The 12679-nt window shown below is 40.7% G+C and overlaps 1 protein-coding gene across 1 annotated transcript in view; it reads left to right on the plus strand.

Annotated features, from left to right (window-relative positions):
- FBN1 (fibrillin 1) overlaps positions 1–12679 on the plus strand; it is a 213232-nt gene that overhangs the window by 113115 nt on the left and 87438 nt on the right. Inside the window, exons 16-23 of the mRNA XM_054041544.1 lie at positions 159–281; positions 2390–2542; positions 4740–4793; positions 6019–6144; positions 7679–7804; positions 8901–9020; positions 10078–10215; positions 12358–12408. Of these exons, the coding sequence (XP_053897519.1) occupies positions 159–281; positions 2390–2542; positions 4740–4793; positions 6019–6144; positions 7679–7804; positions 8901–9020; positions 10078–10215; positions 12358–12408 (891 nt within the window). The remainder of the gene's footprint in view (positions 1–158; positions 282–2389; positions 2543–4739; positions 4794–6018; positions 6145–7678; positions 7805–8900; positions 9021–10077; positions 10216–12357; positions 12409–12679) is intronic.

The following is a 12679-nucleotide window of genomic DNA, read 5'->3' on the forward strand; positions in this document are numbered from 1 at the left end:
ATTGCACTAATATTTCATTTGGTGAAGTGATGTTTGTTTGTTTGTTTGTTTGTTTTTATTGAATACGTTGAAAATAAGCCTTGCAAATGCAAGTTTCAGCCAGGCATTGAAAATCATTTAATTTAATTTCTAATAAAGTTTATTCTGTTCTTTAACAGACATTGATGAGTGTGAGACAGCTGGAATATGCATGAACGGACGCTGTGTGAACACTGATGGCTCTTTCAGATGTGACTGCTTCCCAGGTCTTGTAGTGGGACTAGATGGACGTGTGTGTGTTGGTAAGACAAACTCATTGTAAGACAAGTCACAATTAACTAACTAAGTTAAAGCATTAAAATTGCAATGATGGACAGACACACCATGGGTTAGCTCATAGCACCTACCACATGACACTGGATTGGTAGGTGCTCCCAAACTAATGAATGTCTTTATTTGTGAGGCTCACTATAATTGTTCACTTTTCTCTATTTTCTTTTTCCTTTCTTTCCTTTTCGAAAAATTTCTCAGGCAAGCTTCTTAGCTGATGTAAATCAGCATAACTCTATTAAAGTCAATGGAGCAATATCAATTTACATCAGCTGAAAATCTGGCCACTCTGTTTTAAAACAGATGCATAAAACAGTACATAAGAACAAGTACCTCCCATTAGCACATCACTGCTTTCCTTTAGACAAGAGAGAAATTCTCCCAATATTCTCTGGGATAGTCTTTAGTTTTGTCATTAACATTATAAATAAATGTTATTCTTGATGATATTCTTTAGTTTTGTCATTAACATTATAGATAAAATTTTCCCATGAAGTAAATTTCTTCTATGTTAACATATCATTTTTTTTAAAGTGGAACATGAGAACTTTTCCAGTGTCTAGAGATCTTTCTCTTTGCATACTCAAGAAAAATTGCCACCCATTTTAAAATAATTTGTAGTCTCGTAGATTTGAAAAAAAAAAAAAATCATGACCATCTATAGGCCCCACTCCTGCAAACACAGAAATGATTAACTTTATGCACAGGAGTAGCTTAGTTAACTTCTTGTTTGTTAGTGTTTCAAGGATCAGGGCCAGAGGTCCTATGTCCCATCTGCTTACCCCTGTTTTTTTGTTTACTTCTACAAATTATGCGAACTTCCAAATGTCTAGCCCTTTTTTTGACCTACAAGTTATCAATTTAAAACACATGCGTCCATGTTTTTGCTTTTGTGTATATTCTGTGTCTCTAAGGAAAAACAATGAAGTGGCTGCAGTGTGGCTGCAGATTCTCACTTTGTTTTGGAAATAGTTTGTGGGCCATTTGGAAGTTAGGCTGCAGAATGGAGTTGCATAGCTCAGCATTTCTGTCCTGATCCTTCTATTGCTCAAAATACAAACTCGCTGGGCTTAATCCCTGGTGTTTCACAAGTGATGAATTTGGGCCCAACGGTGCTGGAACAACGCGTATAGTGGGGGTGCTGAGAGCCACTGAACCAAACTGTAAACCTTGTATATAATGGAAACCACTTCAAGTCAGGGGGTGCAGGAGCACCCCTAATTCCAGCACATATGTTTGGGCCTGTATGAATCAGGAACAAATAATACATTTGGATAGAAACAGAAGGAAAACAATTTGATGTAAAGTGAAATCCACCCTCAAAATCTGCGAATAAAGTCGAATATTCAAAAATAACATTGTTTATGTATTTTTTTTCCTTCAAAAATGACGTGACACCTCAGAGTGTTGGTATGTGCTAATCTTCATTTCTGGAATCCTGACGTGGGTCAATGTTATGAAAAGTTAATGCCCCTATCACATGACTGACTCCCAAGATTACTGTTAGGTCTTGAAGCCACCCTATATTCAATATTTATATTACTACAGTGGTTGCCAGTTTAAAATTGCAATGACCATGCCATTAAATAATGATAATTATAATACAGATATACCTGCCCATATACATTCTTCACATGGAAGTTGCAAGATTTCATTAATAAATATTTTGAGATGAAAGGTCCCAGAGTAATGTAAAATTATCTCTGTTTAATAACCTGGCCAAATTGTTCAGTTTTCAAAAGCTGATTTTTTTGATAGGCTATCTCTATAAGGGCTCAACTCAGTAAGCTTAATTTAGCATGCAGTAGCTATGGAGAATTGATTTTCCTCAGGATTTTCAACCCCAGTCAGGCTTACAGTGTGAGGAAGCAGAATTCTTTGCACTGAGTTGAGTGCTAAGTGATGAGAGAGGTTATATTTGAGTGAGATCTACTGAGAAAATGATTAGTAAAAATTATATTTGACAGCTATTTCACAGTGTTTGAAATCTGGTTCTAAAGGTGTGACTGAATATATTTTGATTTATGGCATTATTCTTGTGGCTATGCTAGATCCCTGATGGATTATGTTTCTCATTTAGATACACATATGCGAAGCACATGCTATGGTGAATACAAGAGAGGTCAATGTGTTAAACCATTATTTGGCGCTGTTACTAAATCGGAATGTTGTTGTGCCAGCACTGACTATGCCTTTGGAGAACCTTGTCAGCCATGTCCTGCTCAAAATTCAGGTACAGTATGTTTAAGAAGTACAAAATTTGACCTAAACTTTTCATTGATAATTAATTTTTACAAAGGTCTCAATTCTGACAGTAAAAGTCACATACATTGATCCTGTCATTCATAAATTCCAAATCTGGAGAAGTGTAACCTTAGGTGCATGACACACACATCGCTGTGTCTTGGAACGTCTGCTACCGTGCATGTATGAAGAGTAAAGGGGTGAATATTTTTTTAAGAGGCATAAATGAACACCAAGAATCTGGCCCATGATCACTGCAAGCATTATGCCAGATTTTCAAGCAACGGCCTCCATTGTTGTCAACGTGAATAACTGGACACAGTTTTGACCTCAGAATTATTTGTAGGCACATTTTAGGTAATTGAGGGTGTCTGAATAGTTAATTGCACCTTCCGTTCAAGTGTCTGGATATCTAAATGACCTAAATTGTGTCCACAAATAACTGTGGGATCAGTCAAAAACATGTCTTCCAATTGTGGATGCAAAAAGGGGAGCCAGTTAAGGATACTTGAGCCTCTCACCTGAAACTCCCGAAAACAATACCGTTCACTTCTTTGGACCATAACTACACTCTGGCAAGCTTGCAATCCTGGTCATTTTCCCTGTGCAGGCACTGCTGCTAGAAAGTTATTGTAGTCAAGCGAAATGTGCCATAATATGGGCAGCACAGAAGGATCTCAAGATAATCTGGTATCTACTTTGTAGGTGAAGATAGTTCAAGATTTTTTTGATCTTAGTTTTAATGGGCAACCTTATGTAAAGGGACAGGGAGATGTAACCAATTGGAACAAATTAGCCTAGTTTAGTTGATGTGTGCTCTTCAAAGAGACCTTGCTGTTCACCATTTGACAATAAGCTACGTTAGTTAGAATAGCAACAAAACACCGGAATGTTATCAGAGCAGGAAAGAGCCTTTCCATCAGCGCCTGTTGATACCAGGGCTCCCTTCTTATTGCACAGTACAGTTAAAATGTTTTGAAAATGTAGGGCTCAATGCCATTGACTTCTGTTTTATATTTGAATTAATTTAACAGAACATTTACACATGTGGAAGTTATTTCTTCTGGGCTCTTTTGCCCTCCTCTTCTATTGTTAAAGATGCCAACTCATGAAGGGTAAAATATAGGACATGTTCAGCTTTCAAGGCAGAAGGGAGGAGAGAATTTTTCAGAAATAAGTTATTGTTTCAGGAACCGAAGAACTTCCTCAAAGGAAGAAGTTTGTCTCTTGCTGCTCAGAAACTCCTCCCACACTAACCTTACAGCCCTGTTCTAAATGTATCCTACCCCTGTTCTAAATGTAGCCACGTGCTGACTCCAATGTATATTAGATTCTTTTCATCGTATGTGAAAGTGGTTATGTGATTCAAGGCAGTGAAAGCAATCTATTTGAAATTTCTGTGTGTAAGATTACTTCAGGCCTAATCTTGACATGGGAGTTTTGCCAGAACAAGGAGTTCAGCAGAGTCCCTTTGCAAGATCTTTAACCCAGCATATCTTTGTTTCAATTTCTTTGGGATCAGGGGGCAAACACTTGATCCAAGTTATTGGCAGTTTTCATGAGTTAGAGCATCTGTTAAACATAGGTCTTTGGTACACAAATTAAATGGCTCGTTATAATGACAGTGGAAGACACTTTGCATGTGGCAGTACTGAAAAGAGAGAGAGACAGAGACCGACCACTAGGTATATAGGGATAGCTATTACCTAAATTAACAGCAATGTAATTATCTGGGCAGTTAGCAAAATACATATGTGGTTGAAGGTGCTGACTTGTATCTTGTAGTGATATTTAGTCTGGTTATGGCTGTGCAATGCTGTCTGAGCGTTGTGAGTTCATCAGAAGAATTTAGGCATGCACAGAAACTTGTGAGACTCCTTGTAAAAATGAGTTCCTGTGAGTGCCTGAAAACTTTCCCGCTTGTCCACCTTACAGTTAGGCACATATCATTTTGCCTGGATTTGTCACAAAATACACACGTGTGGCTAATTTGCATGTGCACTGTGTGTATTTTTGTTAAAATAGCCTAAAGGCGATGAGGTTTAGAGCCAGGTGATGGTAATGACATTTTTAGAGTGATGGCAAGATGCTTTGTTGCAATGGGATAATAAATCTGCTTGTAGACAACCTTGCAAACAGTTAGCTAAAAAGAAACAAAAGAAACATCTATTTTTAATATTTTTCAGCTGAGTACCAGGCTCTATGCAGCAGCGGACCAGGCCTGGATTTAGAAGGAAGAGGTAAGAGCACATAACAGTATCACTTGAAATTTAGACCAGGGTAAAAGAGTCAATGTGATGAGTTACTGTACATTGTAGGGAAGTAGTGAGAGGAATGGTCTCTGAATGGTTTGCAGCATGTTCAAAGAAATAAGCCTAGGTTTAAACCCCTGGAACGCATCATTTCACTCTAATGGCTGCTCAAGCACGTATGCTCATCAGGCTTACGTGGGAACGCTCTTTGGGAGTGGCAGATTTGTAAACCATGTATTTTTTTACTGCAGCATTATACATTTCATTATCTAGAGAACACCAGCCTGCAGCCACACAGAACAGCAAGCCACAGTGTGCATTTAGCTTACTGGATACTTTAACATACCCATCCCCTGGGATGATGCTGGGAGGCCTCATAAATCACCCATTTGACCTTAAATGCAGGGCAGATGTTTGTAAATTGCCTCACAAATAACTGCCTTGTGATGGATTGCTCGTCATTTTCAGCACCATAGCTGTAGCAGGGAAGAGACCAACTGTGAATAGAGGGGAAAAAAGGGAATCATCAAAGAGGAAAATACTCTGTGCTGTTGATTCTCTCTTTATCCAATGATCCCTCAGCCTCCCAATTTACCGTATATTGAGAAACTGGTACATAGCACATTCTGCAGTGGGATCAGGAGCAATGTGTGCTCAGCTGTGCATAATGCAATGACTTTATTTTAACAGTATTATGGTCCTCCTGCAGGATTGGTCAGAGATTAGCAGGTTCTTGTGATTCCCTTTAAAGCTTGTCTTCTTAGAGCCAGTTCCTGCAAAGCCTTACTCTGCAAACAGTGCTCATGACTGGAGTCAGTGGGACTGTGCTGCATAAAAAGCAGGCAGTGTTCAGGAATAAGGGCCACAGAGCACTAACCTACAAGTGTAATGAAGTGGGCTATGCAGTGATTCCTTAACACTCTATATTTTCACATGGGAGAACCCTGGTTTAAGTGATTTCAAGTAATCTCCAGCTCCTGTTATTTCTGCAGGACTTCAAACACCTGTGGGTTAGCGGAGGAGGTTAGTTGCCATGAAGGTGGGGGTCTTCATTCTTGGAAGGGTGACTTTCTGTATGGGAGTTCTTAATTAGAAAGGCATCTTCGTGAAAACGTGGGAACTCAATGTTCTTGATATTGAAAAATATGACTTTTTCTAGTTTAGTGAATGTGATAGTCCAAAGGAAATCATGAACTTTGTTGTGTTTGTTCAGATATTAACGAATGTGCACTGAATCCTGATATCTGCCCAAATGGAATCTGTGAGAATCTGCGTGGAACATATAAATGCATATGTAATTCTGGGTATGAAGTGGATGCAAGCGGGAAAAACTGCATTGGTATGAAATTTCCCTTTTTCCTTATCAAACCTTGATGCTTGACTGCCTCCGCCCAAGTGTTCCCTTGATCCTTCCCATCTGCTCCACTGATATTATCTGATTTTCCTCTGATCCTTCTACCTTCCTTTCTGCGCTCTCCAATGCTCTTCCTGTCCTCCAGCATGCTGTGTCCAACTTCAGTGTCCACCCCTACTTATTGCCTCTCTTCTGTCCTACCCAACTCTGACCTTCCCAGCCACTCCTCCAAGCCCACCCAGTTACTGCACCACTATGTTTCCATCCTTCATCACAGCTCTTCCCCCATTCCTCTGTAGTCTTTCCCTTGGCCCTCTCCATCTACTTTCCTGGCCTGCTTTTAAGTTTCTGAGACTTTCTACTTTACTTCCCAAATCTCCCTGCCCCTTGTAACACTTCTGCCGTTCCCAGCTGTTGCTTTGGCTCTCTGTTTTTCTACAGCCTTCCCAGCTTCTCTCAACACTTTTTGAGGTCTCTCTGACACGTCCAGTTCTGCCTAACTGCTCTTTGGGCCTTACTGATGTTCACCTATCCTTTATGGGCCTGTGCCACCTTCTTGCAGCTTCTCTCAAATGACCAAACTCATGCAAAGATCCCCTACGGAGTCTTGAGCTTTGGCTTCCCAAAGATCAGGTCCGCACTAGCATTTTTATTCAAATTTCCCTCCCGTGCAGCTAGTGTAGACTAGTCTCTTTCCCCACAGTATCTAACCCAGCCCAGAACAGGTCTAGAAAACATGGGGGTTTAAATGCCAGTGGTCTACCAGCAGCCAATCTAAACGAGTGCTCTCACCATTTCTACAGTCAGTGGAGCAACTCCAGCAGTAGTATGAAGGGTGAGAAATTTTGAAGAAAATTTCTAGTGCAGACGAGACCAAAGGATGATTTTCAGCATTATGACTGTGCCAAATAGATAAATCTTTTATAAAAAGAGGAAATGGCAAAACTTCTCTTGGTTGAATATTCATTAAAATAATAGATCACTGGGAAGGGGAGGGAGGAAGGAAAGGGATCCAGAAAAATATAAACAAGTTTTTCAAATTTTCCCAATTTTAAAAAGAATAAAATAAAATAAACAGGAAAGAATAAAATTTTCTCTAGTTGTTACCCAGGTAGTTAAAATTAATACATCTGTTATTGTTACTCTTATTTTCATGGCAGATCCTCAGTAGATAAGAAATAAAGTACAGTAATTGTAAAATAAAAGGATACATCATCTTAATTTTTTACTTTCTGGTATGACTGTAGTTATGTTTGTACTGGGCATTATTTTTATTTGAAATAATTTCAAGGGCCATTCCTGTAAGTGTAAACTATTAAAGCTCTCCAAAATGCTGCTCTTTCAGTGGCTTTGCAAAACAATGCAAGGCATCTCTCTCTCTCTATCCCCCACTCCCCACCTCACACACGTACAGGAAGATCAGTCCTAATGAAAAGTGGCTGTTTGGAAAGGGAATTATTTCATGGCCTCTTGTCAAGGCATGTTTTTTTTCTCGTAATGTTTCTAATTTTCATTGCAGATATTGATGAATGTGCATTGAACACGCTGCTGTGTGACAATGGACAATGCAGAAATACCCCTGGAAGCTTCACCTGCACCTGTCCCAAAGGATTTATATACAAGCCTGATCTAAAAACATGTGAAGGTAATTGATAACAGCCCATTACATTCTAGCTATATTAATTGCAGTTTAAAGCATTTTACCATATTACTGGAGTTCTTAGCCAGCAGTTGATATGATTTCCAGTTAAGGCAGAATAGAATAGTTATATGTTCTATTAATGGAAAGAAGCTAGTCAGTGTAAATTCAATCCATGAAAGCTTAAAATCGAATAAAATCTCCAATGTAAACTAGAGCTGTATTAATAGCCTACGGAGAACAGCATGGAGATTGCCAATATTATACCTTTGACTGAATATTAAAAAAATAAAAAAAAAATAAGCTATTTGTATTCCTGAGACAGTTTCAGGGGTAAGGTTTTAACTTCTGCTGTACAGACACATGTCAGATTTACATAACAAAGCTTCTTTCCCTATTTATTTATTTAGTATAGGCGATGCAGGTAGTGCCGACAGTGAAGATTTTTATTATTTACCATGTAGTAATGTTGAAAATGTGCCCAGTATATTTGAAACACCAAGGGGGAGGCAGTGTCTGGCCTGAAGAGTGTGCAGTCTATAAAGACAAAGGGAAATGATGGGTGGGGGACAAGAATGCAACATATGAGGGTTAGACAACGTGATGGTAAAAACACTTGTGTCTGGTCTAAGTCAGCACTGTCCCCATCCCTACCACCAGCGGAACAGCACAAATGCTTGTGACAATAGTGGGGAAAGTGCTAGTGTTGATGAGATCCAAGTGTTTTAGAATAGGCTGTATAAGTCCAACTGAGCCAGGTGGGTCCTAGTTTCAAATCCCGTTTGAGCCACAGGCTTAACATGTGGCCAAATCACTTGACCCAACTCAGTCAGTACCGTTGTAAAACTGGGCAGTTCGACCTCACTGAAAAAAACAGATGCAGCAGCTGAGTAGACCTTTCGTGTCAATGTAATGAGTTAGCACATTTTTTGGTCATGTATTCCATCACTCTTCCAGGAAGAGCACCATAGCTGGAAACCAAAATATCAGGAGAATTTCCTATCGAGTAGGAAGATTCTTTCTGTTTTAGCTAGATTGAAGGAGGCCTTCTGAAGTCTTACTGGCAGCAATAGGCACTAATGTGAGTGTGTTTCTCTTCTAGATATTAATGAGTGTGAGTCTAATCCCTGTGTTAACGGAATATGCAAAAATACACTTGGCTCTTTTGCTTGTGAATGTAGCCCTGAAAGTACTTTGGATACAACAAGAACCATCTGCATAGGTATTTATTCATCAAAGATTACGTGTTCATTAGATGAAAATGTCCGGTGACATACAAATATTGTACACCAAATCCAGAAAGCGTTTAAAAATAACTTGGATAAATAGGTTTAGGGGAAAATGTTACAGGAAAAAATGTTAAGAAAGTATTTGTTTTCACCATTATCTTGGGTACATGACTCTAGCTATTAGGAACACAATGTGCTTTTATATCAGATTTGAGAGAGAGGTGATAGATGTTGTGCATAGTATACAGATGCACAGGGCCAGCTCCTCAAAACTATACATGCCCATTTGGGTGCTTCTACAAGGGAGGCTACCAAATGGGCACAGATTATCATTTGAGGAAGGGCTAGTTTGTGATTTGAGGTGGAGCAAGAGATGCTGTGCAGGCTGTCACACCCCAGGAGTAACAAGACATTGTGACTTGGAGATACTCCCCTGAGTCACATTTCCTCCCCTGCATCCTCCTTGCTTCTGGGAGTCAATAATTTACTGTTGACACATATCAGCAGTAAATTACTAAGCCCAACTCCTGTGCTGGCTCACCTTCTCTGGCCAGTGAGCAGGGCGGTGGAGACCCACCCTCCATTAAGTTCTCGCTTATTCTTTGCCAATCCCTGCCCACCTGCTCGGAGAAGGCAGGACACTAGCTCAGCTTACTCTCATGCACCCAGTCCCAAGGATCAACTAGGAGCGTAAATGGCGTTTGTTCTCCCTCTTACCGTTCTTCCTGGATATATAATCTGAGTCACAGTAAATACAGTGTTCCAGATCCTGAAAGGTGCCACTGGGATCAATAGGCATAAAGTCAGTGGAAGTTGTAGGTGTTCAGTACGGAGTCAGGTTTCAGAATGTGGCTCAGTAGAATGAAGTGTACAATAAGAACATTTTTAATATATTCCATTCTAATAGTGTCAGTTATAAGTTTTGCATGCTGACTTAACCGTTCTATATATGTGTGTGTGTGTGTGTGTGTGTGTGTGTGTTGTGTATTTATGTGAATATATGTAATGCTAAGTACTCTGTATGGCAGCGTCTTGTGTTTTTTCCAACAGAAACTATAAAAGGCACCTGTTGGCAGACTATTGTGAATGGAAGATGTGAAATAAATATTAATGGGGCAACTCTCAAGTCCCAGTGCTGTTCCTCGCTAGGTGCTGCATGGGGTAGCCCATGTACACCCTGTGAACGAGGTAAGATCATTGGTTTATTCCAGGGGTGGGCAAACTTTTTGGCCCAAGGGCCACATCTGGGTATAGAAATTGTATGGCGGGCCATGAATGCTCACAAAATTGGGGGCTGGGGTGTGTGGGGGGGTGAGGGCTCTGGCTGGGGATGAGTGGCTGGGGGTGCAGGAAGGTGCTCTGGGCTGGGACGGAGGGGTTTGGAGGGCGGGAGGGGGATCAGGGCTGGGGCAGGGGATTAGGGCATGGGAGGGGGTCAGGGGTGCAGGCTCCGGGCGGCGCTTACCTCAAGCAGCTCCCAGAAGCAGTGGCATGTCCCCCCTCCGGCTCCCACATGGAGGCGTGGCCAGGCAGCTCTGTGTGCTGCCCCGTCTACAGGTGCCGTCCCTGCAGCTCCCATTGGCCACGTTCCCCGAGCTGCGGGGTGGTGCTTGGGTGGGGGCAGCTGTCTGCCCCTCCCCATAGGAACTGGAGGGGGGACATGCCACTGCTTCCAGGAGCCACGCAGAGCAGGACAAGCCCCCAGCTGGAGTGCCAGAGCAGGGCAAGCCCCAGACTCCACTCCCCGGTGGGAGCTCAAGGGCCGCATTAAAACATGTGGAGGGCTGGATGCGGCCCCCAGGCTGTAGTTTGCCCACCTCTGGTTTATTCTAACAGTCCACCTATTCCTGTTTAACAACTGTGATAAGAGTCATATTAATGGTTCTTCTTCCTCCTCTCCTCTTACATTTTAATGTATAAAGTTACCGAAATGCATGAATACCCTAGTATTCTCCTCTTACATTTTCATGTATAAAGCTACTGAAATGCATGAATACCCTAGTATTTCAGTCAGATGGGCTTGGTATAACAGGTCTAAGCCTACAAAAAAGACAAGTGATTGAGATTTCCAAAATTATTTGGCACCTAATTTACACTTTTAATGACTAAAACAGAGGCCAGTGACCATTTGTGTACCTATGGCACATTAAAAAGGTGTAGTAGACATGGTCTTAATTTCTAGATACGTAGGGTCAGCTCTGCACAAATGTTACACATTGTGGGTGTGGCCAGTAGGGCAAGGAGATCAGTTGTCATTGGCTGGGACCTACAAAGCTACTTCTGTGCCTTGCCTGCCCTATTAAGAGATGGTATAAAGTTGTAGGTGTACAACAACAGGCACGTATAGCAATTAGGCACACCAATGCTCAGTATTTCTGAAAATTTCAGCCAGCTCTGTTTAGAGTCAGGCCAACAACACTTCCATAGCAGCCAGGCATAGGTTGGTAAAATTTGCATTACAAAATAATGTTGCTCACCTTTTTCCCACCCAGCATGGAAAAGAGTCAGTGTAATGCTTGAGGGTCACCAGTTGGTCATACAATGTCCTGAACTTGGAGCTTTAGGTTAATATGTTGTGCAATTAGATTTGAAGGACTGGACCACACCTACATTCTGTGATACTTCATATTGCTGTACTATAGTTTGTCTTAATTCGTGATATAGGGACCCTGCCAAGGCAGCATTAGATGGATGGCTCCAGAGCTCCCACTGAAAGGTTAGCAGACATATGGACCTTAGAGTAGTAATGGAGGTTTTAGCCCCTGTTGTAACAGACCCTGGTTTACTTAATAACACAGTGAATCCTACATCTGAGGAAAGATGTGTTGAGATCCTTGTCTATTTGCTTGATAATCAGATCTAAGTGTTCAGTGGAAATACTCTGATGCAGAGAAAGGTGGATAACCCAGACATTTAAAGAGGATCCTGCTCTCTAAGGCTGAAACGTGCATACTGTTGAAGTCTCTGCATTAAATTCATCCATCAAACTTCACTGGAAACTCTTACACCAGTGGTAAATGTGGCTCTAGGAGCTCAATGACTATAATGTATTGTGACTCCTGTTGGGTAACGTTTTAATGTATTTAATTGCTGTGAATGAAGCTGGAGTCATTTAACTCCACCTTTAGTTTAGTTTGGTTAGTGAGGAAAGGGTCCATTCCATTGTTAACGTAGCTATCCTATTCTGTGACTTTATCATCTCAGAAATTACTTTCCAGACGCCCATATTTTTCATAGGAAGAAATGTTACTGTTTTGGGTCTTCTTTTTTGTTAATAAAGTAAATCATACGCTGTACGCTGAAAGTTCATGTTTGTTTATTTATTTACAGACCCAATCTGTTCAAAAGGATTTTCAAGAATAAAGGGAACATTATGTGAAGGTATTTACTGTTACTTTCAAACATAAATCATGTTTTGAATGATGAAATGCTGGTGTTTAGGTTTAATGTTTGCTATGGAAGAACAGAGCTAAATTCATCCTTGATATTACTCTAGTGGCCTCATTAGATTTACACCTGGGGTTAATATGGTCTCACTGGGTGATATATGACAATGACATAGACTGATGCTGTTCACTCAGAATGCACATCTTTGCAAATATAAGCTAGAATGGTCTATGGAGATGGGTTCTGTCTTTTCTAATATTGTTTC

This window comes from Malaclemys terrapin, chromosome 10 (assembly GCF_027887155.1).
Source record: "Malaclemys terrapin pileata isolate rMalTer1 chromosome 10, rMalTer1.hap1, whole genome shotgun sequence".
NCBI classification, from domain to species: domain Eukaryota; kingdom Metazoa; phylum Chordata; order Testudines; family Emydidae; genus Malaclemys; species Malaclemys terrapin.